The 26,424-nt window shown below is 41.4% G+C and overlaps 1 protein-coding gene across 1 annotated transcript in view; it reads left to right on the forward strand.

The window, feature by feature from the left end:
- Positions 1 to 2,402: 2,402 nt before the first annotated feature.
- MINPP1 (multiple inositol-polyphosphate phosphatase 1) overlaps positions 2,403 to 26,424 on the forward strand; it is a gene marked incomplete at both ends in the record, with an annotated part of 32,229 nt that continues 8,207 nt past the window's right edge. The window contains 4 exons of the mRNA XM_080695376.1: positions 2,403 to 3,000; positions 6,254 to 6,451; positions 14,388 to 14,485; positions 15,882 to 16,015. Of these exons, the coding sequence (XP_080551502.1) occupies positions 2,403 to 3,000; positions 6,254 to 6,451; positions 14,388 to 14,485; positions 15,882 to 16,015 (1,028 nt within the window). The remainder of the gene's footprint in view (positions 3,001 to 6,253; positions 6,452 to 14,387; positions 14,486 to 15,881; positions 16,016 to 26,424) is intronic.

A 26,424-nucleotide genomic window follows, 5' to 3' on the forward strand; every position in this document is an offset into this window, starting at 1 on the left:
CTAATGATAAAAATACAACTTATAGCAGCAGCTTGTCATACGTGATTTTTAAGTATATCCTCTCTGATTTTCATGATATCCCACAATGTAGGTTTTAATATTTATAATATTCAGGTTAGAAAATTAAGGCTGTGAGAATTTAGGTATTTATCAAGGCAACTCAGTTAATGAGTGGCAGAGTTTAGAGTCTGGGTTCAAAGCTTGTGTGGAGTCTTTGTCCTTTTTATATCTGGCTTTTTCCTCTTCAAAAGTAATGCATAACTACTTTTATTATTGTCATATTAACATGACATAAACATGATTGGAGTCGGCTTAAGTAGGTATATAAAACAGCATAAACTGATGAGCAATCAGGAGGGAAATAAAATCAAAGTAGTAACAAGTGTATAAGAATGTATGCAAGCCGGGCGTGGTGGCGCACACTTGTAATCCCAGCATTCGGGAGGCTGAGACAGGATGATCGCCATTCGAGGACAGCCTCAGCTACTTAGTGAGGCCCTCTGCAACTCAGTGAGACCCTGTTTCAAAATAAAGAATAAAAATAGGGCTAGGGGTGTAGCTTGGAGGTAGAATACCTCTGGGTTCAATCCTTAGTGCCACACAAAAAAAATATGCCACGGATTTTGTAGGAAGTTAGGGTTTGTAGCCTCTAAAGATTGCATCATTAGGAAGAAGTGAATGTATCTACCTTTGGGAAGACTTGGTAGCTCCTGAGAATTCAAGAAATTGGCTGTGCAAGGTAATCATTATTAACTACATATATTAAACAAAAACAGTGAGATATACCCAGCACAAATGCTTGCAGAATGAACTCAGCCTATAAATTGTAAGCCTTAGGAAGTTTATAAAAAGAGGGGGTGAATAGTCACTAAATACAAAATTGAGCAAATTTCTGTCAAAATATCACTTTCTAGAAATTTTCAGACACTAACATTGTACAAATGGCATATCAAAAGGCACATTTGTTGCCCTAAAGAGGATTTGTTGCCCTAAAGATGGTTTCTTCAACAAAACACGTCACAAATTTCAGCGTTTGCTGGGCATGGTAACACATGCCTGTAATTCTCATACTTAGAAGACAGAAAGATCGCAGGTTTGAGGCCTGCCTCAGTGATTTAGGGAGGGCCTCAGCAATTTAGCAGAGCCTGTTTCAAAAAAATATTAAAAGAGCTGGGAGTGTAGCAAGGAGGATGAATGCCTCTGGGTGCAATTCCCAGTACCAAAAAAAAAAATAAATAATAAATAAATAAATAAAAAATTCAGCCTTTAACTTGGGATTTTATACCATTTTCTTCTTGGTTTTTAAAGGTACACCTTTCTGAAACAGTGAGACACTGAACAAAATAATTAACGATGGGAACTAGCTTAAAAAAGAGTCATGTCCTAGTATCTTTCTCAGGAAAGCTACATTTACAAAAACATGGTACAAATTTCCTTGAGTTTGCATCATGTGACTTCTTTAGTACTTATTCTTTTTCCAACTGGCATATATACTGAGGCTCAGGTGGAGAAACCAAGATATTAACCAGATTTATGATTTTTGGGTCAAAGCTTCTGAGCAGTAACCTTGAAAATTGAGTACTACTGAGCAGTAACCTAGAGAAACTCAGCAGCTGATTTCGGCGTGCAACCACAGGGAGGAGGGTATGGATGTGGAGAGAGCCCGCCTGCTTCAAGAAAGATTAGCTCATACTTAATAATGGAGTCAATTCATTGGGCAATGACTCAGAGAGGCCAAATTATCAGGGTTGCTGTCTCTGCGCCTCCGGGATCAACAAGAGCAGAATGCCGGGGGTGGGTGTGGGTGTGGGTGCTGTGTCAGCTCTGTGAATCCCAGTCAAAATAATATCAAAGATTCAGGACTTAAATTTCGAAAGAACTAAGCCTCTTTCCAAGTTCTCTGCTAGGTTGCATCTTGCTTATCCTTCAGACTGTAGCGAAAGAAAGGCTTGTTCATCCCGCCGCCAGGCCGGGTCATGTGCACAGTCAGGTGGATTTAAGGTGACGGTTCAGAGTCTGTATTTTGAAAAACACAGTGGAACGGCATAGGGATGCGAGACTTTAGTCACCTATTAAAAGAGGTCCTATTTTGGCAGCCTTGGAGGCTAAGGCTTGGTCTGGGTTTTATTCACACCCTAGGAAAAAAAAAAAAAGAAAAAAAAAAGCAGGGGAGTCTTTGAAGTGAATCGGAGCGGCGCCAGCGAAGAGGAAGCCCTCCCACGCTCGGGGTTCAGCCGACTCCACCTCCACCTGCCGCAGGTGCAGAGCATCCCCGGAGTCTTCCGGGAGAGCAAGCTGTCACTCCGCGGAGCCCAGGCCGGAAGTGCGCCCAGGCCCCGCCCCCGCCGGATCCGGAAGTCGGGGTCGCAGGCGCGCGCCGCGGGCCGCGGGCGGCCGGCAAGATGCTTTGCGGTCCCTGTCGCCGCCTCGGGGCCTCCGTAGCACCCGCCGCGGCCCTGGCTGCGGCGCTGCTCTCGTCGTTCGCGCGCTGCTCTGTCCCGGAGCCCAGCGGCCCGGTGGCCCAGGCGCTCAGCCCCTACTTCGGCACCAAGACTCGCTACGAGGATGTCAACCCCGGGCTGCTGGCGGACCCCGAGGCGCCGCGGCGGGACCCCGAGCTGCTGGAGGGGACCTGCACCCCGGTGCAGCTGGTCGCCCTCATCCGCCACGGCACCCGCTACCCCACGGCCAAGCAGATCGGCAAGCTGAGGCAGCTGCACGGGCTGCTGCGGGCCCGCAGCCCGGGCGCCGCGCTGGCCGACTGGCCGCTGTGGTACGCCGACTGGATGGACGGGCAGCTGGTGGAGAAGGGCCGGCAGGACATGCGACAGCTGGCGCTGCGGCTGGCCGCGCTCTTCCCCGCGCTCTTCAGCCGCGAGAACTACGGCCGCCTGCGGCTCATCACCAGCTCCAAGCACCGCTGCGTGGACAGCGGCGCCGCCTTCCTGCAGGGGCTGTGGCAGCACTACCATCCTGGGCTGCCGCCGCCGGACGTCGCAGGTGACCGCGAGCGGAGGGCGTAGGACCTGCCCGGCCCGAATCCGTCCTGCCTTCCCCGCCCTGCTCTCCCCCAGACTCAGCTTCTCATCATTTTCTTCTGTTCCCAGTCCTCCACCCGTCCTGCTGTGCCCCCTCTGGGCACAGGATGTTGTGGATTTAGCTCTCTTCACACACATGCGCATTTATTCATCCATTCGGTATGAATTTAGCACCTCTTACATGCTGGATTGCTGTAGAGGACGATGGGGATCCGGCCGGAAAGGAGGAGGAGGAGGAGGAGATCGCTTCCCCACATTTTTAATGTATTTTTGGTACTGGGAATTGAATCCAGGGGCATTCTACCTCCGAACTACACGCCCAGTCAAACTTTACTTTTTGAAACAGGTTCTCTCTAGGTAATGAGAGTCAAACTACTTGCTGAGGCTGCCCTGGGGCCTGCGAACCTTCTGTCTCATCTTCCAAGTACTGGGCTTATAGACGTGCGTACACCACACCCGGCTTCTCTCCACGTTTTTGATGTCCCAGCCCCAAATTGAATTGCCCTCTCTTGAGTGCCAGCTTACCCAACTTCCCTCCCTGGTAGCTAGTTTTCCAGTTGAACATTTTTGGTTTGTTTTTAATGGGGTACTGGAGGTTGAACCCAGGGGCATTTTACCTCTGTGTTGTACTCCCAGTTCTGTTTTATTTTGAAACAGGGTCTCACTAAGTTGCTGAGGCTGGCCTTAAACCTGCTATCCTTCTGTTTCAGCCACTCAAGTTACCAGGATTACAGGTGTGCACCACTACACAGCTTAAAAAAAGTAAAATCTAGAACTTTCTTTCTTTGGATAATAGTTTTTTTCTTACTTATAAGCCTTTTCAGGTGTCAGTTCTAGCCTTGCACCCTGTTTTCAGAAGCTGTATGCAAGCCTTCTTCTATATACCTGCTTTTTATTTTTGTTTTGTTCTTGTAGTTACTATTATAGCGTTCTCCCCATTTTATCAGTGGCCCATGATTATAGGCAGTACCTTGCCAATTTATTCCGTTAATTATACTTTTTAAAAAAATGGAGAGATTATATAGTAGGATCCATTTATTTCACAGGTGAAGAAGCTGAGCCCAAGAATAGGCCTCCTTGACTGTCCTTCTCTAGGGTGAGAACTAGTCAGACCCAGAATCCAGGTCTTCTGTTTTTCAAGAATGGTGCTTTTTCCATCAGAAAATGTTTTAATAGTCACAACAATGATAGCAGGCACTTATTGCTTATTGTATGCCAGGCATGCCTCACATTTATTTCTCTTGATATTTATAAATACTCTCTGAAGCTGATTGTATTTTCTCTCTTACCTCACAGATGAGGAAACTGAAACACATAATAGATTATTTGTACATTTTTTTACAGCTAAGAGTGGACCCAAGAAGCCTGATTCAGAGCTTGCTCTCTTAATCATTATACTATACAGCTTCCAGTTGTCCTGTAATGTACCTGATCAGAATAAAGACATGTAACATTTTTGTGCCAGAGAGATAAGCAAGTGTTAACAGTTGCTCATAGCTCTTAAGGTAAAAGTTGAAGGAATGAACAATATTTAGCTTCAAAGTCCAAGTGGAAAGCAGAAAATTTAAAGTGGACTGGCTTGTCCTTTCTCCCCTAGCAGTTAAACCATCTGCAAGGGATTTCTCCACTGACTGCGTGTCATGTTATTGCTTTGTGGGTAACTTGGTCAGCTGACTTTTGTTTACTTGTTGAATGTGCTTTTTAATTATAGCTAGATTTTTCCATTAGTTCAGGTGAAAGTTCCCTATAAATTACTTAAATTAACTGAATGTTCAAAGTAAAATGTATTTTAATACATCAGTGTATACTATATAGTATATATATACATCACAGCAGAACCTCTTGGAATAAGTGAATTGTGAAGATTGTCATTAGTTTAGGAGTAGAAAGGGATCAGAAGAGTTTAGGATAAAATTAGCCCTTACAGTTTCAGTCTCAGGGATTAAACCCTTTGCATAGCCACTTCATTATCTACAGACAATTGTTTTGCCTGTCGTATACACTGAGATCACTGAATTAGATTTGGTGTTTTTATGGAGACAGAACAATGCCTTTGTTTCTGTTTAAAGAGCAGCAGTAATTAGATAATGACAAGAATTAAACATTCAGATCCACATGAGAAATCATAATTTAAGACCAGAGAAAAAGATGACAAAGCTCTCTTTTTCCTAGTCAGTGTATTGTCTTAAGAACTGTAATCAAACTGGCAATTAAAATAGGCAGAATTATCTGTTTCAGGCAGTGTATTTTTATACACATATCCAAAGCAAAATGGTATAACTTTCAGTTTTCTGTAAGAAAACTGATACCTGGTACCTTTTTCATGGTGAATAATTAGAGAAATGATGGTTGAGATATGTTTTGAATATGACTGGAAAAACAAAAAGTTCCCCAATAGTTGAAGCATAGTTATAAATGCTTTTAGAATACCTATTTGTTGAAGTTGAGGAAATAATGTAACATACTAAATTGTAAAGCGGAACCTTTTTGAGGAGTTTCAGTTAGAAAATAAGCCAGATCAGAAGCACCCAGCACATAGTAAACTTGAATGAATAATGAATTTTGTGCTGTTTTAGTTGTTTTTATAAAGCAGAATCTTTTGAAGAGTGAACATAGGATTGGGAGAGTTGAGAAAATAAAATATTTAACTTAGACTTTGGCTTATCTTAGAGATAATTTTAACTTAGACTTTGGCTTATCTTAGAGACCTAATTTGTTTTATTCTCTCTCACCTACCTAGGAACTATTAATTTTTAGTTTGCTTTCTAAAGTTTTCTGTGCCTGTGCCTAACCGTACTTTTATACAGTTTTGCACTTTTTTATGACTTTCCTAATTATTTTTGTTGTCTGAGAAAACATCCATTTCAGCTACCTTTATTTCATTGAGTAGTATTGCCTTAACATTTTATTTGTGATGTTCTGCTTTTAATGTTAGTCTTTTCTAGCACATTCTCTCATGAATAATAATGGGAAATAATTTTATCCCTTGTCTTTCTTGATTAATATGTTCTTGTTTCAGAAATGCAGATTAGCAAGGTGTTAAGTCAAACAAATTCTAGAATTTTTGTGATGAGATGGGAGGACTGTAGGTTTAGATCCATCCTTAGTAATTTGGTGGGAAACTACTTCTTTTTCACACCTGAAATAAAATTTCAGTATTTTGAAATGATCATTTATATCAGTGATTTACGTGTATATAATTTTTTTTCTTTCAGATATGGAATGTGGCCCTCCAAGAATTAATGACAAGCTAATGAGGTTCTTTGACCATTGTGAGAAGTTTTTGACTGAAGTAGAGAGGAATGCAACGGCTCTTTTTCACGTAGAAGCCTTCAAAACTGGACCAGAAATGCAGAACACTTTAAAAAAGGTTGCAGCTGCCTTGCAAGTACCAGTAAAGGATTTAAATGCAGGTAATATGTCTGTTATCTTTCAGTTGTACTGTGGTTCAAACAACTGTAAGCATGAAAATGAAAAAATAAGGAAACAGAGCTATTCCTTTTAAAGGCCTACAACTAAATTTACATTAAGAAAATAATATGTCTGGGTCAATAAAATTATATCTCTCATACTTGCTACATTTAGATATGTGTGTGTGTGTGTGTGTGTGTGTGTGTGTGTGTGTGTGTGTGTGTTTCTGGGGATTAAACCTAGGGGCATTTTACCTCTGAGCTACACCTGTAGCCTTATTTTATTTTTTGTTTTGAAACAGGGTCTCACTAAGTTTCAGAGGGCATTGCTAAGTTTTTGAGGCTGACAGTGAACCTGCTCAGCCTCCCAAGTGCTAGAATTGCAGGTCAGGTACATGCCTGCAATCCTAGCATGTTCTTATTTCAGAAATGCAGATTAGCATGTTCTTTGACTCTTATGTAAGTTAATAATATGTTAGATTCTTAGTATATTCTGGTTTTTTTTTGTGTGTGTGTGGTACTGGGGTTCCTGGAAACCCTTCTACCTCCGGGCTACACTCCCAGACCTATTTTTCTATTTATATTTGGAAACAGGGTCTCTTAAGCCAGCGAGGCTGGCTTCTCACCTGCGCGATCCTCCTGTCTCCGCCTCCCAAGTGCAGGGATATTACAAGCTGCACCACCACGCCCTGCCTGATTTTTTGAGAGTCTCAACTCTAAGCATTACTTATAAAATAAAAATTACTTTTTCTGAATTATCTCTTTGTAAGTTGATACAAAGAGAAAATAACATAAATCCTTTAGCTTTTTAAGCTTGTTTTCTTTTTTATTTTTTGGTACTAGGGATTGAACCCAGGGCATTGGGCATGTAAGGCAAGCACTTTACCACTGCATTACACCTTAGCCCAATCCTTTAGCTTTATTTATTTATTTATTTATTTATCTATCTATTTATTTATTTTGTAGTGCTGGGGATGGAACCTGGGGCATTCTACCTCGGAGCTCAATTTTTTATTCTTTATTTTGAAAATGGGTCTCACTTAGTTGCAAAGGTCCTCATTAAGCACATTATCCAGACTCTTCTTCTGCTCAGTAACAGACCTATGGTTTTTATTATTATAATTATTATTTTTTATGGTGTTGGGGTTTGAACCTAGGGGCATTCTACCTCTGAGCTCCACCCCCAGACCTATTTTTTTCTTCTTTCTTTCTTTCTTTCTTTCTTTCTTTCTTTCTTTCTTTCTTTCCTTCCTTCCTTCCTCCTCATCTTCCTCCTCCTCCTCCTCTTCTTCTTATTTATTTATTTATTTTTGATGGTACTGGGGTTCCTGGAAGCCTGTCTACCTCCGGGCTACACTCCCAGACCTATTTTATATTTTTATTTGGAAACAGTGTCTCTTAAGCCAGCGCGGCTGGCTTCGAACCTGCACTATCCTCCTGTCTCTGCCTCCCAAGCGTGGGGATTACAAGCGTGCGCCACCACGCCCGGCTTATTCTTTATTTTGAAACTTTATTTTTATTCTTTATTTATTCACTAAGTTACAGAAGGCCTCACTAAGTAGCTGAGGTTGTCTGCGAACCAGGATCCTCCTGTCTCAGCCTCCCAAATACTGGGATTACAAGCGTGCGCCACCACATCTGGCTTCCAATCCTTTAGCTTTTGAAACAGTTTTCATAAGTACATGTTAATGTGTGAGAGTAGTCAGGCTTAGAAAGTGAAAAGCAACGTGGTAATTTTTGAGGCTTTTATATATAGCGATACTGAAAAGATGAATAGTTATGTTTGTCATAAGGTGGTATGGTGGATGGACAGACTGCAGTTAATCATACAAGTTGGGACACTTGAGAGTGAAAGAGAGCACCATTCATAATTATGCTGGGAACGCAAGTGGAAAACAGGGCACATGGTCATCTGGCAATGGGAAATTTAGAAAATAAGAGACTTTTTCATGTTTCCTAGGAATTTATAGTCTGTGGAGCAGATATTGACATCACACACACATACAATGATTGTATATTTCATATATTGTGAATTAATTTGTAAAGGACTGGAAGTAGGAGATACTGAGGTGAGAGTAGGGGAGAAAGTAGATTAGAATCTGTCAGTTAAGGAGCCTGGATGCTTTATAAGGACCCCAAATGAAGATGCCTCAACTAGTATTTGTAATTTAGTATTTTCTTTTGGCTGTACATTGGGATCACCTGTAGATCTTAGAAATTATTTTATTGGGAAATAATTCAAATATAGGGTGTAAACAAAGACTTAATTAAGGAACACTATATTTACAACTCAGTTTTATCAAATTTTAATGTTATAGCCAGGTGTTTGGTAATTTAATAAGAGCTTATTTTTTTTTTTAAAAAAAGGGGGGGCCTGGGGGTGCTCAAAGGTCGAATGTCCCTGGGTTCAATACCCAGTTCCAAAATAAATTTTTGTGTGTGTTACTAGGAATTAAACCCAGGGGGACTTTCTACCTCCAAGCTACAACCCCAGCTCTATTTTATTTTTTATTTTGAAACAATCTCACTAAGTTGCTGAGAGTCTCACTAAGGCTCGTCTCACACCTGTGACCGTCCTGTCTCAGCCTCCCGAGTACTGGGATCACAGGTGTGTGCCACCATACCTGGCTAAAAAGTATTAAGTTACCCTTCAGTTGGTTGCTCCGAGTAACTTGAGGTCCACTGGTCCCTCTCTTGGATCCTGCTCCTCTCCAGAGGCTATCATTGTTATGAAGTAAACATTCAACTCATCCATCCCATGCCAGTGTTTATGTTTCTATATATACATGGGATATTGTCTTACAGATTGAAAATTTTTAAGAATGGTATAAGGGTCTGATTTTTATTTTATGCAGTTTTAGTTTTTAATGTTTGTAATTCTCATTTATTTATTTATTTATTTATTTATTTATTTATTTATAGTCCTGGGGATTGACATAGGGCCTTACACATGCTAAGCAAGTTCTTTACCACTGAGCTATATATACCTCTGGCTAGTCCTACATTTTAAACTTACATAAATCCATTATATAAGTATACCAGTTTCTAGCCATTCTTTTAGTGGGGATTTAAATTGTTGAGTAGGCTGGTCATGGTGGCGCACGCTTGTAATCCCAGTACTTTGGAGGCTGAGACAGGAGGATCACACAGGTTCAAAGCCAGCCTCAGCTACTTAGTGGGGCTCTCAGCAACTTAGTGAGGCCCTGTTTCCAAATAAAATATAAAATAGGTCTGGGAGTGTAGCCCAGAGGTAGAAAGCCCCTGGGTTCCATCCCAAGTATCTCACACACACACACACACACACACACACACACACACACACACACACTAAATAAATTGTTGAGTAGGGTTTATAAACTACTTTTAGGGCTAGGGATATAACTCAGTGGGAAAGTGCTTGCCTACCATGCTTAAGGCCCTGGGTTCGATTCACTGCGTACATACACATACAAATACACATAGTTTAAAAACGACATTTATTTCTGGGAAGGATTATTTGTGTTTTACTGGTAGAGTGAGTAAGAGCAATTTCTCTTTGGAGGTAGTATAAGCTTGGGGTTGAATTGTAGATTTTGGAATGAACCATTTGTCTTTGAATCTTGACTTTACTGTAGACTGATTTTGGCAAGATCCTTAATATCTCTATTCCAGTTTCCTTCTTTGTTAAACAGATATAGGAACTCTGCTTGCCTCAGATGATTATGAAATTAATTTATGCAAAACATTTAGCACACTCCTGGCATAGTAACTACTCAATAATTTTCCATTGGAATATCTTTTTTTTTAATATAAAGAGATGATCTGTATATATTATTTGTAATTTATTTTTCCTTGGCAATATATCTGTACATATAGATCTGTCTCATTCCATTATAAGTTCTTGTATTTCATAGGACATGTGGCTTGATTTCTGGGTCAGTGCTAGTTAGAACTTACCCATCATCTGATTTAACTCTGTCAGAGGGTGGAACAAGTATAGTCCATATTCTTTTTATAGAAAACCATTTCATACTGAAAATTTTCTTAGGATTTATTATTTATTTATTTCTACAGAACTGGGGATTGAACACAGGGGCAGTCTACCTCCAAGCTACACCACCAACCCTGTTTTTTATTCTTTATTTTGAAACAGGATCTCTCTCATTAAGTTGTAGAGGGCCTCACTAAGTAGCTGAAGCTGGTCCTGAACCTGCAATCTTCCTGTCTCAGACACCCAAGTAACTGGGATTACAAGTGTGAGCCAGCACACCCAGCTTTTCTTAGGTTTTATTGTCAAATGATATTACAGTGAACATTCTTGCTGTTTGTTTTTCATACTTGGAGAGTTTATAAGATAAATAATAATAGATGAAATTGCTGGATTATTAAGGATGAATATTTTACATCTCAACATGGACTTCCAAATTATTCTCTGAAGGTGTGGTAAAAATTTACATCAATACTATATAAGAATGTTTCCCTATCATCTAACACCAATTTAGGTGATTTGTTTAATGAAAAATAATATCTAGCTATAGTTTACATTTCTTTATTACTTCTGAAAATGGACATTTAAAAAATATGTTTATTGTTATCCATTGATTTCTTTGGACAGTTGCCTTTTCGTTTAACATTGTCTTCTCTCTTTCTTCCCTTTTCCCTCCCTCTGTTCCTCGTTTTCTTGTGCTGGGGAATCAAACCTAGAGACTTAGGGTCCCCTGTGGTGGCCCACGCTTGTAATCCCAGTACTTGGGAAGATGAGATAGGAGGATCACAGGTTTGTAGCTAGCCTCAGCAGTTTAGTGAGGCCCTCCGTAATTTTGTGAGACCCTGTTTCAAAAAAATAAAAAGAAAAAAGGGTGGGGGGGCTGGAGATGTAGCTCAGAGGTAAAATGTCCCTGTGTTCAGTCCCTAGTAACTAACACACACTTCTTATTGTGTGTGGTAGGTGTGTTAACTTTCTTTTAATATTCTCTAACAAAGCATTAGTCCCTTGTTCATTGTATGTTGCTAGTATTTTCTCTAAATCACTTGCTTCTATTTTAGATTTGCTTATGGTACCTTTGATAGTATAGAAGTTTACATCTTTTGTATGGTCATCTCTCTCTTCGTTGTGGTTTCTACCTAGCATTACTTTCTTATCACAAAATTATTTTATTTTCCTATTGTCTTTTTTATTTTTGTGCCATTGGAGATTGAACCAAAGGACATTCTACCTCTCAGATATACCTTCAGTCCTTTTTTTATTTTTTATTTTTTTGTGGTATTGGGGGTGGAACCCAGGGGCTTTTCTACCTTCAAGCTATATTCCCAGACCTATTTTATACTTTATTTGGAAACAGAGTCTCACTAAGTTGCTGAGAGCCTCACTAAGTAGCTGAGGCTGGCTTCGAACTTGTGCAGTCCTCCTGTCTCAGCCTCCCAAGCGGGATTACAAGCGAGCGTCACCACGCCCGGCTTTATTTTTTATTTTTTACTTTGAAACAGGGTCTCTTGAGGTTATTGAGAGTCCTGCTATCTCAGCCTCAAATGTACTGGGATTACAGGCATGAGCCATCATGCTCAACTTTCTATTGTTTTTTAATGTTTATATCTCTAATCCATCTTAAATATTTTTGAGGTTTTTATAAAGTTGACCAAGAAGTCAGAAGTGGTGATAATAGAGCTGGGTGTGGTGGCGCATGCTTGTAATCCCAGCATTCGGGAGACTGAGACAGGAGGATTGTGGTTCAAAGACAGCCTCAGCTACTTAGTGAGGCCCTTTGCAACTTAGTGAGACCCTGTTTCAAAATAAAGAATAAAAAATAGGGCAGAGGGTATGGCTCAGAGGTTGAATGCCCCTGAGTTCCATCTCCAGACCCTCAAAAAAAAAAAAAAAAAAGTGGCAATAATAGTTAAGTCAGCCATAAATCATTAAGAGCATGTATCACGCCGGGCGTGGTGGCGCACGCTTGTAATCTCTGCACTTGGGAGGCAGAGACAGGAGGATTGTGCAGGTTTGAAGCCAGCCTTGCTGGCTTAAGAGACCCTGTTTCCAAATAAAAATATAAAAAATAGGTGTCTGGTAGTGTAGCCCGGAGGTAGAAGGGTTTCCAGGAACCCCAGTACCGACAAAAAAAAAAAAAAAAGAAAAGAAAAAAAGAAAATATGTCATGTATCAAGCTTTTATATTTTGTAGGTGGGCAAACTGAAACCTATTCTAGTGACTGCACATGATACCTAATGGTAGAGTTAGATCTCATAGCCTCAGTCTTCATCTTAGGTTTTTTTTCCTCCCTATACTTCCAATACTTTTTTGCAAATTTTTGTCACCTCCTCTCTGGTTAAAGAGTATACCATTTGAGCTGACTTCCTTAGTTTGAGAACTAGAACTTTGAGTCTAAATGAATCAGGCCCTTCAACATGCATGGTACTTATAGGCACTTTATCATCTTAGGTATTGGGATTATAAAACCTTCCCTTTACATAAGCAAAGGTTTTGAGTGGATTTCATGTATAGTCCCACTGAAATGTATTTTTTTTTGTCCTGTATACCATCTCAAGGGAACTCTTTAAATTTGGAACTAGTACAGGAAGCATGTAACATCAATTAGTTTTTGGTTCCATTTTTGCTTGGGAAAGAAGAAAGAGAGTAAAATTAAAGAAAAATCAAAGCAATGAAGGCAGTCCCTACAGTTGCCTTTTTCCCCTTCTCCCTGGCATTATGTCATGGGCTTCTTGATTGGAGAGCAGGCAATGATTTTGTTCTACTATAAAATCTTCTGTGGTCTCAGAACTCCTTCCCTTATCCCTTTCTTCATACCCACATATAATCTAAAGGAACATAACCAGTGAATTAGCAATATGAAAGCTCCAGATAACTTATTTTTGAAATCCAGTTTCAAAATCATTTAAGCAGCTAAGTGTCAAAAACTGATGCTGTTCCCAGCCTTCCACTCCCTCTTTGGTGTGTGATTTTTCTTTTCTCGTTCTTCTGTGGACTCTGCTTCACCTTTCTCCTGCCCCTTTACTTGCTCTGCTCTTCTCTATTTTCTGTAGTCTTCTTCTGTTATATAGGTCTCTCTTTATGCTTTTTCTTAGCTATAATATGAGCTACTGTATAGTTTTAAAAAATTGTTCAGCCGGGCGTGGTGGCGCACGCTTGTAATCCCTGCGCTTGGGAGGCTGAGACAGGAGGATCGCGCAGGTTCGAAGTCAGCAGTAGTGCTGGCTTAAGAGACCCTGTTTCCAAATAAAAAGTATAAAATAGGTCTGGGAGTGTAGCCCGGAGGTAGAAGGGCTTCCAGGAACCCCAGTATCACCAAAAAATAAAAAAATAAATGTTCAGTGAATGTACTTTGTTAGTCCTAATTTTCAACTTGCGGGTTAAAACCTCCATACATTAGCTCTCCTTTCCCAACTTTCTAAAATTAACAGAATAAATTAACAAAATTAACAAAATTTATTACTTGGTTTAACTTTTTCTTGGTGGGGTGTTCCTAGGTTTTGATCTCCCCCCCTCCCCACACTAGAAACTGAACCTAGGAGCATTCTACCTCTGAGCTACATCCCCAACCCCTTTTATTTTTTATTTTGAAACAGGGTCTTGCTAAGTCGCTGAAGTTGGCCTCATCCTGTGAGTTGGTCTCAATTCTCAGCTTCCCTAGCACTGACATTGCAGGTGTGAACAAATTGTTTTAAAAGCTGAAAAAAGTTACCATTTATAGAATGTGTCTTAGTTTTATTGGACTGAAATGTATATCTCCTCATGGTTTCTTACCAATAGTTCTAGTTCTTCCCTTTAGATTGTACAGAGCAAGTCTCAATTCTTTGCTAGGTGGTGGTGGTGGTGGGTCTCTTTACCAAACTAAACATACCAGTTTCTTCAGCCATCCTGCAAAGAGCAATCTATAGATATTTAGCTTTTGAAAAATTCAAGAACTACTAACCTACAGCATTTGACTTTTTTTTTTTCACCCAGATTTAATCCAGGTAGCTTTTTTCACCTGTTCATTTGACCTGGCAATTAGAGGTGTTAAATCTCCTTGGTGTGACGTTTTTGACATAGATGATGCGAAGGTAAGTATTGCTTTTTCAGTTTCTTCATGGTTTTGTTTGCTTGTTTGTTTCTTACTTAAAGCAGCTTTTCTGAAAGTAAGCAAAGTGAGGGAACATAAACTGTCTTGTTACTAACTTAATTTTCTTTAAATTGTCCAAATAGGTTTCATTTACTTGTAAATGTTTTGAGTTTGTAAAACTCTAGAAAACACTCTTTTCATGGCAATTTGACTTCTCTCTACCCTGCCCCAACTTTTAACCTGTTGAACTCATCACTAAATTTTATTGCTGGAAGGGGTTGTATAGTCAGTATAATCCAAATTACTCTTTTTATAGGAAGCCAAACTCAGAATCAATGATTTTCCAAGGCCCTGAGTCCTAACAGTTTTCATGAGAAGTTGAGTTCTGCGTTCCACCTAGTGGTGGCAGTAATTCACCTGCAATTCATATTTGCCTGTTTCATTTCCCTTTTTTCTCTTTATTCTCTAACTTTTGGACGCTAAAAAGAGGACAGATAGTTTTCTGGTGACTTTAAGGGATGTAAATTCTGGTCAATTCTGGGGTGTTGGGAGCGAAAGAGGTGGGATAGGAAAGTGTTATTTTCTTAAGCATTGTAGTTATGGATCATACAGGATTATAGACTTTCTTTGTATGTGGTACTTGGGATTGAACCCAGGGCTATTCTCTACCTCTGAGCTACATCCCCAGCCCTATACCATGTTTTATTTTTGAAATAGTGTCTCACTCAGTTTGTGATTGTGGCTGGCTACAAACTTGCTATCCTTCTCTCTCAGCCTCCCAAGAACTGGGATTACAAGGGTGCATCACCGCCCTAGGATTATAGACTTCTAAAGCCATAGTTATTCCTTACATACACAAAAACCTTCTGTATTTCATATGGAAATCAGTTATTAACTTCAAAATTTAATCTCAAAATTTGAAAAGAGGTATACCATTTTCCTGCTGGTGTAAGCTTTTAAGCTGAGAGCTGGTGTACAGTTAAAGATAAGCAAGGGCTTTGATTTGTTACTCAGAGGCTTAATCCAGCGGCAACAGCTCAAAGATAATAACACTGTCATTGTGCTGGTGCAGGGCCTGGCTTCAGTGGGTGGTCGGAAGGAATATAAAGGGCCCTCAGTGGCTGATCGCTGTAGGATGCTGAGCACTAGTAGTCTATAGGTGTATAGACTGTGTCCCCTTTCATGCTCCTGAACCACTTCCTGGTAACTTATCTTTTCTCTGTTCCTGCGTCTTACAAGATTATATTAGGCTCACCTAGGTAGTCCAGGATAATCTATCCATCCCAAGTTCCATAACTTAATTATACTTCTGTAATATAAGAGAGAATTATGATTAAACCAGGAAATGTGCTGCATTTATGAAAAAATATTGAGAATAATTTTAAATTTATTTTTAGGTATTAGAGTATCTGAATGATCTGAAACAATATTGGAAAAGAGGATATGGATATACCATTAACAGTCGATCCAGCTGCACCTTGTTTCAGAATATCTTTCAGCACTTGGACAAAGCAGTTGAACAGAAGCAAAGGTAAACACTTTTTTTTAAAATTTGAAGACATTCTGTGCTTGCTTCAGCAACACATATACTAAAATTGGAACGATACAGAGAAGATTAGTAATGGCCCCTGTGCAAGGATGACATGCAAATTTGTGAAGCGTTCCATATTTTAAAAAAAATTTGAAGACATTCTGAATTTTCTATTAAACTTCTGGAAAAATATTTTTTTTCCTGCAGTATTGGGGATTGAACCCCGGGTCACTCTACCTCTGAGCTGCACCCCTAGCCTTATTTTCACTCTTTATCTTGAAACCAAGTCTTGCTAAGTTGTGGAGAGCCCATTAAGTAGCTGAGGCCGGCCGCGAACCTGTGATCCAAGCATGCATCTCCACGCCCAGATTTTCTTTCCTCTTGTTTGTTTTAGTCAGCTTTTCATCACGGTGACCAAAATACTCAATAAGTACAACTTAGAGGAGAAAAGGTTTATCTGTTCCATGGTTTCAGAGGTTAAGTCCATGGTCGGCTGGCTCCAAGGCAGAGACATCATGGTGGCGAGGCATGGCCAAGGACAGCGGCTCAGCTCAGGGCAGATGAAAGAAAGAGAGGAAGGGACAGGGCCGGGGAGTCCTCAAGCCACACACGCCCAGTGACCTCTTCCTCCAGCCTCAACTCACCTGCCTGCACTTACCACCCTGACACTTACTAATCCATTAGCAGATTTGCCACCAATGAGATGAGCCCCCAGTTCATCATTTCACCTTGGAACATTTTTGCATTGTCAATACATGAGCTTTTCTGGGGACCATTCTGTATTTAAACCACAATGATGTGTGGGTTCTTTTTTAGTATAATAACTGATACTGTCCAATAATATGTTCATTTTGCTTGGAATTATACTGCTTATTGTCTTCTGGGACTTCCCCATACAACATTACTTTTATGATATTTATTACCTTATTGCATGTAGATAGCTGTAGTTCATTTTTGCTACAATATTTAATACTATGAATATACTACAATTTAAACGGTCTGCTCTTGTCAATGGGCATTTAATTTCTGTTTTTTGTTATTATAAGTAGTATAATTATAAACTCTCATTGTATATGGCTTCTGGTATGAACATGCAGAATGATTTTATTTTTGTATTTTAAAAGAGAATTTCTCATGACGGGCATGGTGGTGCACGGTTATAATCCCAGCGCTTGGGAGGCTGAGACAGGAGGATTACACAGGTTTAAAGCCAGCCTCAGCTACTTAGTGAGGCTCTCAGCAACTAGTGAGACCCTATTTCCAAATAAAGTATAAAATAGGTCAGGGTTTATAGCCCAGAGGTAAAAAAAAGCTCCTGGGTTCTACCCCAGTACCACCAAAAAAATATAAATAAATAAGTAAAATAAAAGAGAATTTCTCAACTGGGAGTGGTAGTGCACACCTGTAATCCCAGTACTTGGGAGGCTGAGAGAAAAGGAAAGCAGATTCAAGGTCAGCCTCGACAATTTATCAAGACTCCGTTTCAAAATAAAAAATAAAATAGGGTTAGGGGTATAGCTCAGAGGTAGAGAATACCCCAGAGTTCAATCCCAGTTCCACCACCACCACACAAAAAAGAATTTCTCATCAAAACGCATTTGTTAAATACTCATACTTCCCCACCCTGGGATCTGAACCCTGGGCTTCATAGATGCCAGGCAATTGCTCTACCAGTGAGTTTCCTCTCCAACCTTTTTTAGTTTTATTTTGAGACTGCATCTCACTACGTTGCCCAGGCTGGCCTTGCATTTGCAATCCTCTTGCCTCAGTCTCTGGAGTAGTTGAGATTATAGGTATATACCACTGTACCCAGCTTTAATCCTCCTACCCCTTTGGTTCTGGGGATTGACCATAGGGACATTCTACCTAGCCCTTTTTATTTTTTTATTTCAAAACAGGGTCTCACTAAGTTGCTAAGGCTAAATTCAAATCTGCAGTCCTCCTGGTCATCCTTCTGTCTCAGCCTCCTAAGTACTGAGATTACGAGGGCTACACCTCTGTAATTAAGTTTGAGCTATACCTCCAGCCTTAATTTGAATTTTGAAGCAGAGTTTCGCTAAGTGCTAAGTTACTGCACACTTCTGGCCTTGAAACTATGATCATCTGTCTCAGCCTCCCAAATACTGGGATTATAGGCTGCCTTACCTGGCTTCGGCCTCAAATTAAAAAAAAAAAAAAATCTTTCATGGAGTTAGGAGTGTAGCTCAGTGGTAGAATACATCTTAGTGTAAGCAAAGCCCTGGGTTCAATTCCCAGCAGTAAAAAACAAACAAACAAACAAACAAACAAACAAAAACAAAGAATAAAAACAACTTTATGACATGAACATGTAATAGACCCTCAACTCCATTTTATTTGGCAGGAATGTTGACACGAAGGCTTATGTATATGTAGTTGGTGACAAAGATCATGCTATAAAATTTGAGACAGGAAAGACCAGATTTGGTATAAACCATTGTGTTTCCAATACTAAGCTTTATTTATAAAAATGTGCTTTGTGGACATGACACTAGTTATAGAATTTTCTTGGGTTTGATAGGAGTTAGGCAAGAAAAACCATATTTAGTTTTTGCTATCAAAACCTTTTGTGAGAATTTCAATGAAGACAAATATCTTCTTTGAGGTAGGAATTAGCTTTTTACTTGCTTAATTTTATGAATGGGTTATAACCTTTAGACTTTACAAGATAATAGAGCCTTCCTGTTTGTTCATTCTTCACTGTATGTCCTAGTGTTGAATGTAAGGTATGATAAAGTTAAATTAAGATGCTTTTAAAATAAATTGTGTAAGGCTTGCTATTATAATTTGCTTCCAGTTTTAAATATTAAGTAAAAAATTTGTTTTACAATAAATGAGGATTTTTATATACTGAAAACTATAAAATGTTATAGAAATTTCAAATCATCTCTAATTGAGAGATGTGCCATTTTTATGAATTGGAAGACCCAAACTGATAAAACTATTGATTGAGTGCAGTTGCTATCAAAATACCAATAACTTTCTTGTGGAAATTGAGAAGCTAATTTTATAATTTACACAAAAATTTGGAGGACCCAGAAGAGATAAAGCACTTTTGAAAACAAATAAGGGGACTTATAATTCCTGACTTCAAAACTTACTATAAGCTAAGCGGGGGTCGCGCGCGGCGCACACCAGCCGGGCCCGGGTCGCGGGACCCTGGGCCCTGGGCCGAACTGCGCGTAGCACGCCAGACCCCTGGAGAAACCAGGCCCAGTAAGACGCTGGGTTCTGGGCAGGGGTCGCGCGCGGGACACGCCAGCTGGGGCCCGGGTTGTGGGACTCTGGGCCCCAGGCCGAACTGCGCGTAGCACGCCAGGCCCCTGGAGAAACCGGGCCCAGTAAGACACTGGGTTCTGGGCGGGGGTCGGCGCGGTGCACAAAAGCCGGGCCGGGTCGCGGGACCCTGGGCCCCGGGCCGAACTGAGAGTAGCACGCCAGACCCCTGGAGAAACCGGGCCCAGTAAGATGCTGGGTTCTGGGCGGGGGTCGCACGCGGGGCATGCCAGATGGGGCCCAGGTCGCGGGACTCTGGGCCCCAGGCCGAACTGAGAGTAGCACGCCAGACCCCTGGAGAAACCGGGCCCAGTAAGAAGCTGGGTTCTGGGCAGGGGTCGCGCGCGGGGCACGCCAGCTGGGGCCCGGGTCGCGGGACTCTGGGCCCTGGGCCAGCAGCCAGACCCCTGGAGAAACCGGGCCCAGAACAGAAAAAGATAAAGAAAAATATCGGAGAGGAGGTAAGAAAGCCGTTATAGATGCCAGGACACTGGAGATGCAGACAAAACTTATCTGAATGCACTGAAACTTATGGAAAAATTCGCCGCGAAAGAGGACTGCTATTTCTCTATATTGTTAAGAATCTCAGACATCACATATAAGGAGAGAGTTTAGCGGAGACCAAGGAGAAATGCAGTGTCGAAAGAGTTCTCCGCGATGGTGGTGGAGACTTGTATTCAGGAGAAGCAGAAACCAGATCTTACCAACTTTATTTTTTTTGGAGAAATTACACCAAATGTCGAATGCTACCATCACGCACGCTTAGGAACACTGGACAACATTCAGAGTGGAAAAAGAGCCTGGGAAGGATTTGAAACGGTGGAGGCAGTGGCAATGCCAGTGGCCAATACTCAGGGGAGGCAGAGATCTGTTACATTACACCTGGAACCTTTGAAATAATAACCACAGAGACAGTGATCGGAACCTGCTGAGGGGTTAGGCGGGCACCGGGGCCAGTGGCCAACATCGGAGCTTTCAGTGAGGCAAGGCCACTACTGAGGCCTCTGTGGCCGGGATTGGAACCTGCAGAGGGGTTAGACCGATGCTGGGGCCAGCGAGGCCAGCATTGGAGCCTGCCGTGAGGCAAGGCTTGTGCTAGGGCCTCCGAGGCCAGGATAAGAGCCTGCCGAGGGGTTAGGCCGGTGCTGGGGCCAGCGAGGCCGGCATCGGAGCCTGCTGTGAGGCATGACCAGTGCTGGGGTCTCCGAGGCCGGGATCAGAGTCTGCCGTGGGGTTAGGCCGGTGCTGGGGCCAGTGAGGCCGGCATCGGAGCCTGCCTTGAGGCAAGGCCGGTACTGGGGCCTCCGAGGCCAGGATAAGAGCCTGCCGAGGGGTTAGGCCGGTGCTGGGGCCAGTGAGGCCGGCATCAGAGCCTGCCTTGAGGCAAGGCCGGTACTGGGGCCTCCGAGGCCAGGATAAGAGCCTGCCGAGGGGTTAGGCCGGTGCTGGGGCCAGCGAGGCCGGCATCGGAGCCTGCCTTGAGGCAAGGCCGGTACTGGGGCCTCCGAGGCCAGGATAAGAGCCTGCCGAGGGGTTAGGCCGGTGCTGGGGCCAGCGAGGCTGGCATTGGAGCCTGCCGTGAAGTAAGGCCGATACTGGGGCCTCCTAGGCCAGGATAAGAGCCTGCTGAGGGGTTAGGCCGGTGCTGGAGCCAGTGAGGCCGGCATCGCAGCCTGCCGTGAGGCATGGCTGGTGCTGGGACCTCCGAGGCCAGTATCGGAGCCGGCCGAGGGGTTAGGCCAGTGCTGGGGCCAGCGAGGCCGGCACCGGAGCCTGCCATGAGGCAAGGCCGGTACTGGGGCCTCCGAGCCCGGGATTGGAGCCTGCCGAGGGGTGAGGCCGATGCTGGGGCCAGCAAGGCCGGCATTGGAGCCTGCCGTGAGGCAAGTCCGGTGCTGAGGCCTCTGAGGCCGGGATTGGAGCCTGCCTTGAGGCAAGGCCGGTACTGGGGCCTCCGAGGTCAGGATAAGAGCCTGCCGAGCGGTTAGGCCGGTGCTGGGGCCAGTGAGGCCGGCATTGGAGCCTGCCGTTAGGCAAGGCCGCTACTGGGACATCCGAGGCCGGGATAAGAGCCTGTCGAGGGGTTAGGCCGGTGCTGGGGCCAGCGAGGCCGGCATCGGAGCCTGCCATGAGGCAAGGCTGGTACTGGGGCTTCCGAGGCCAGGATAACAACCTGCCGAAGGGCTAGACCGGTGCTGGGGCCAGCAAGGCCGGCATCGGAGCCTGCCGTGAGGCGAGGCCAGCATCGGAGCCTGCCTTGAGACATGGCCAGTGCTGGGGCCTCCTAACCTGGGAACGGAACCTGCCGAGGGGTTAGGCCGGTGCTGGGGCCAACGAGGCCGGCATTGGAGCCTGCCGTGAGGCTAGGCCGGTGCTGGGGCCTCCGAGGCCGGGATTGGAATCCTGCCAAGGGGTTAGACCGGTGCAGGGGCCAATGGCCAGCATCGGAGCCTGGCGTGAGGCAAGTTCACTCCTGTGGCCTCCAAGGCCGGGACCAAAGCCAGCTTAGGGGTTAGACCGGTGCAGGGGCCAGCGAGACCAGAACTGGGGCCTCCCATGAGGCAAGGCCGCTGCTTGAGCCAGCGAGGTCTGGATCAGTCCACTGAGTAGCCAGGCCACTACTGGGACCATCAAGAGTGGGATCGGTACTTGCAACACAGCATGCACAGAGAAATATCGCAGAAAATATAAATCAGACGCTTCTCTTAATCAGCAATAACTGGGAAGAAAAGGGCAACAGGAAGAGGTTGAGCTATAGAAAGGGCCCTGTAGTGAAGCAACTAATGTGACCAATCAGAGGGTATGTAATACTGGAGGACGGAGCCTCTTTAAAACGCAGGAGGTACATAAACAAATGTATCAAAGTAAATCACCAAAGAAGCATGGGATGGAGGGAGGGGGAGGGAATGGGATGGGGGCTGGAGGAGGGCTAATTGGATGTGTGCTTGTATATCCTCTCAAGTCTTGTACTCCAATGTGATTGATATATGCCTACAATGCACCAATTTAAAAAATAAATTAATAAAAAAAACTTACTATAAAGCTATAGTCATAGTCCAATAGATCAGTAGGATGGAATGAAGTTATGAAATAAACTCAGAGATGTAGTTAGCCATTTCTATCTGTGGGTTTCCTATTTGTGAATTCAACTGTGGGTTTAAAATTTCTAGGAAAATCACATCTGTACTGAACATGTATAGACTTTTTTCTTGTGATTTTTTTTTCTAAATAATGACAGCACTATATTTAGGTCTTTTATCTATTTTGAGTTAATACTTGTATATGGGATTAGGTAAGGGTCCAATTTTATTATTTTCCATGTAATTATTATTTTTCAACAATATTTAGTTAAAAGATTATTATTTCCACCACCAAATGTTCGTGGAAACCTTGTCAAAAATAACTTGACAATATAGGGAAGAATTTAGGCTTTTATTTAACTCCAATGGTTTATATATCTGCCTTTAGAACAGTACTACACTGTTTCAATTATTGTAGCTTTATATGGTTTGAAATCAGAAAATATATATCTTCTAGCTTTGTTCTTTTTCAAGATCGTTTTGGGTATCTAGAGTTCATATTCCATATTAGGATAGATTTTTTTTCTGAAAAATAAATATATAAATATATGATAGTTTCACCTAAAAAAAATAGAAAAAAAATATTCTCTGGTAAGAAAGAAAGCAAAAAAAAATATTGAAATGTTATCTCTAAGTCATCAAAAGCTGGGTATCAGACAAATGAAACTGTTATGTGAGGTTATCATTTTTAATTTTGGATAAATTGCTATAATACTAGATGTCAACCACTAAGCCAAGCATGGGAAGGAGGGATGGGGAGAGAATGGGGTGGGGATTGGGTGGGGGCTGACTGGGCGATGTGTGCATGTATGTCTACAAAAGTTTGTATCCCACTATGATGTATGAATACAGTGCACCAATAAAAAAAAATAAAATTAAATTAAAAGAAAAAAAATAATGACAGCATACTATTTACAGAGCATTTATCTTATATTAGATATTATCAATAATCTAAAGATGATTTAAAGTTTATGGGCGTATATATGTGCAAAACTATGCCATTTTAATTATTTATTTATTTTTATTTATTTTTTTGTGTGTATGGTACTCGGGATGGAACCCAGGGGCATTCTACCTCTGAGCTATACCCCAGCCCTATTTTTTTTTTTTAATTCTTTATTTTGAAACAGGGGCTCACTGAGTTGCAAAGGGCCTCACTAAGTAGCTGAGGCTGGCCTTGAACTGTGATCTTTCTTTCCCAACCTCCCAAATGCTGGGATTATAAGTGTGCGCCACATGCCCAGATCTACCTTACCATTTTATCTAAGAGACTTGTATATCTATGAATTTTGTTATACACCAGGAATTGTGGAACCAGTACCCCAAACACTGAAATCGATTTGGAGAAAGATGCTAAGGCAATACAATAAGAAAAATGAGAAAATGGTTAGTCAGCAATTGTTTTAGAACAATTTTATATCCATGTTAAAAAAAAAAAGATTCACAGTCTCTTACTTCACACTATACACAAAAATGAGTAATAGATTTAAGTATAAAATGAAAAATTGTTGAAGAAAATATAAGAGCAGTGACCTAATTATAAGAACTAAAACTAAAACTTTTGGAAGAAAGCATAGAAATAAATATTCATGATATTTATTATTATTATTTTTATTTTTATTTTTATTTTTATTTTTTTTTGCGGGTGTGGGGATGGAACCCAGGGGCATTCGACCTCTGAGCTATACCTCCTGCCCTATTTTTTAGTCTTTATTTTGAATACTGGGTCTCAGTGAGTTGCAGAGGGCCTCACTAAGTAGCTGAGGTTGTCCGAGAACTGTGATCATCCGGTCTCAGCCTCCCAAATGCTGGGATTACAAGTGTGCACCACCACGCCCAGCTATTCATGATTTTTAGATATAATGCGAAAATTATGATCCATTAACAAAAATCGATAAAAATGAATTTCACCAAAATTAAAAAACCTAGCCTGGCATGCCACTCATCTGTGGTCCTAGTACTTATAAGGCTGAGACAGGATGATTGCAGATTTGAGGCCAGCGTTTGGTAAATTAGTGAACTGCTTCAAGGTAAAAAAATAAAATAGGGCTGGGATGTATCTCAGAAGTAGAGTGCCTCTGGTTAAAAACAAAACAAACAAAACTAAACCAATTTTCACTTTAAAAGACTGTATTTGGAAAACAAGACTATAAGCCATAGAAGTTCACCATAATTAAATATTAAAGCCATAGTAAAATGCCACTAACATACCCCCTAAATTGAAATACAAAAGAATTGTCATTAAGGAAACTGAGACCTCATACATTGTTGGTATGAGTGTAAAATTGTGTAGTTTTTTGGGAAAGATTGGCAGCTTCTCTTTCCACTTACTAGAAGAACACATAGGATCAACTCTCCAACATATAGGCACTGGTAGAGACTTCTTCAATAAGCTCCCCAAAGCTCAAAAAGTGAAACTGAGCATCTATTGCATGAAATTAATGAGCTTCTGTACAGCAAAGGAAATGATTAAGAGTCTGAAAAGAGAGCCTACAGAGTGGGAGAAAATCTTTGCTACCTAGTCCTCTGATAGAGGACTAATATCTAGAATATACAAAGAAATTAAAAATTTAACACCAAAAAAAATTAAAATTCAGTCAAAAAATGAGCAATCCAGCTAAATAGACACTTCCTAAAAGAAGAAATACAAATGACCAATAAGTACATGAAAAAACTTCAACATCACTAGCAGTCAGGGAAGTGCAAATCAACAGTACACAGAGATTCCATCTGTGGAATCTCCAGTTAGAATAGCGATTGTCAGGAATACAAGCAATAATAAATGCTGGTGAGGATGTAGGGAAATAGTAACCCTTAGACACTGTTGGTGGGATAGCAAATTAGTACAGCCACTATGAAAATCACTTGGAGGTTCTTCCGAAGATAGGGATCTTCATATGACCCAGCTATACCATTCCTCGGTACCTTTACAAAAGAAGTCAAAATATTATAGTAATACATGCATTTGTTTCTTTGTTTATAGCAACACAATTTACAACATCCAAACTCTGGAACCAGCCTTGGTGAATGTCAGCTTACAAAACTGCTATATGCACACAATAAAATTTTACTCAGCCATAAAGAAGAATAAAATTATATTATTTGCAGGAAAATGGGTGGAACTAGAGAATTATTCTGCTATGTGAGATCAGCTGGTCTCAGAAAGTGAAGGGTCATATGTTTTCTCTCATATGTGGAAGCTAGAAAGAAACCGACAAACAAGAGACTTCAAATAAATGAGGGGAATACTCGTAGAATAATGGAAAGGGATTTGGGGAGGGAGGAGACTTGATGAAGGAATCAGTTCCAACAATCTTAAGTATACTCATGAAGCTCGCAATACCAATTTCAGTACTGTGAATGGGGAAATGGAGAAATGGGGGGAGCAGGGCTGGATCTGGAGGAAATGTACCCTGTGCTGTGTACATGTGTGTTCCTACCATACTAAACCTCAATGCAGTGTATGGTGTATGATTAAAATGCACCAATCAAAGTGTGTGTGTGTACTATATATATATATGTATGTATGTATGTATATATATATATATATATATATATATATATATATAAAATTTGGCAGTTTCCTAAAAAAATAAACATATCATGACTTAGCAAATCCACTTCTCAGTAGAGATGAGTATGTCTCCAAAAGACTTTGATATGAATGTTTATAGTGTTACTATTCATGGTAGCTAAAAACTATTCAAGTGTCCATCCACTGGTGAGTATACAAACACAATGTGATGCATCCATCTGATAGAATACTGCTCAACAATAAAAAGTGAACAGCTAGTGGATTCAACCAGATGGATGACTTCAGAATATTATGCTAATTGAAAGAAGCCACATACATAGACTATATATTGAATGTTTCTGTTTGTTTTTGAAATTTCTTTGAAAGGCAAAATTTGGGAGAAAAGCAGATCAGTGGTTTTCTTAGTCAAATTTAGTGGTTTGTAGGGACTGAGTGTCTTTATACTAAGAGACTGTCTGGTTAGGATTTAAAAGATATGTTGCTGAAACAAGAACACATCT

This window comes from Muscardinus avellanarius (genome assembly GCF_963383645.1).
Source record: "Muscardinus avellanarius genome assembly, chromosome: 4".
In the NCBI taxonomy this organism is placed as follows: domain Eukaryota; kingdom Metazoa; phylum Chordata; class Mammalia; order Rodentia; family Gliridae; genus Muscardinus; species Muscardinus avellanarius.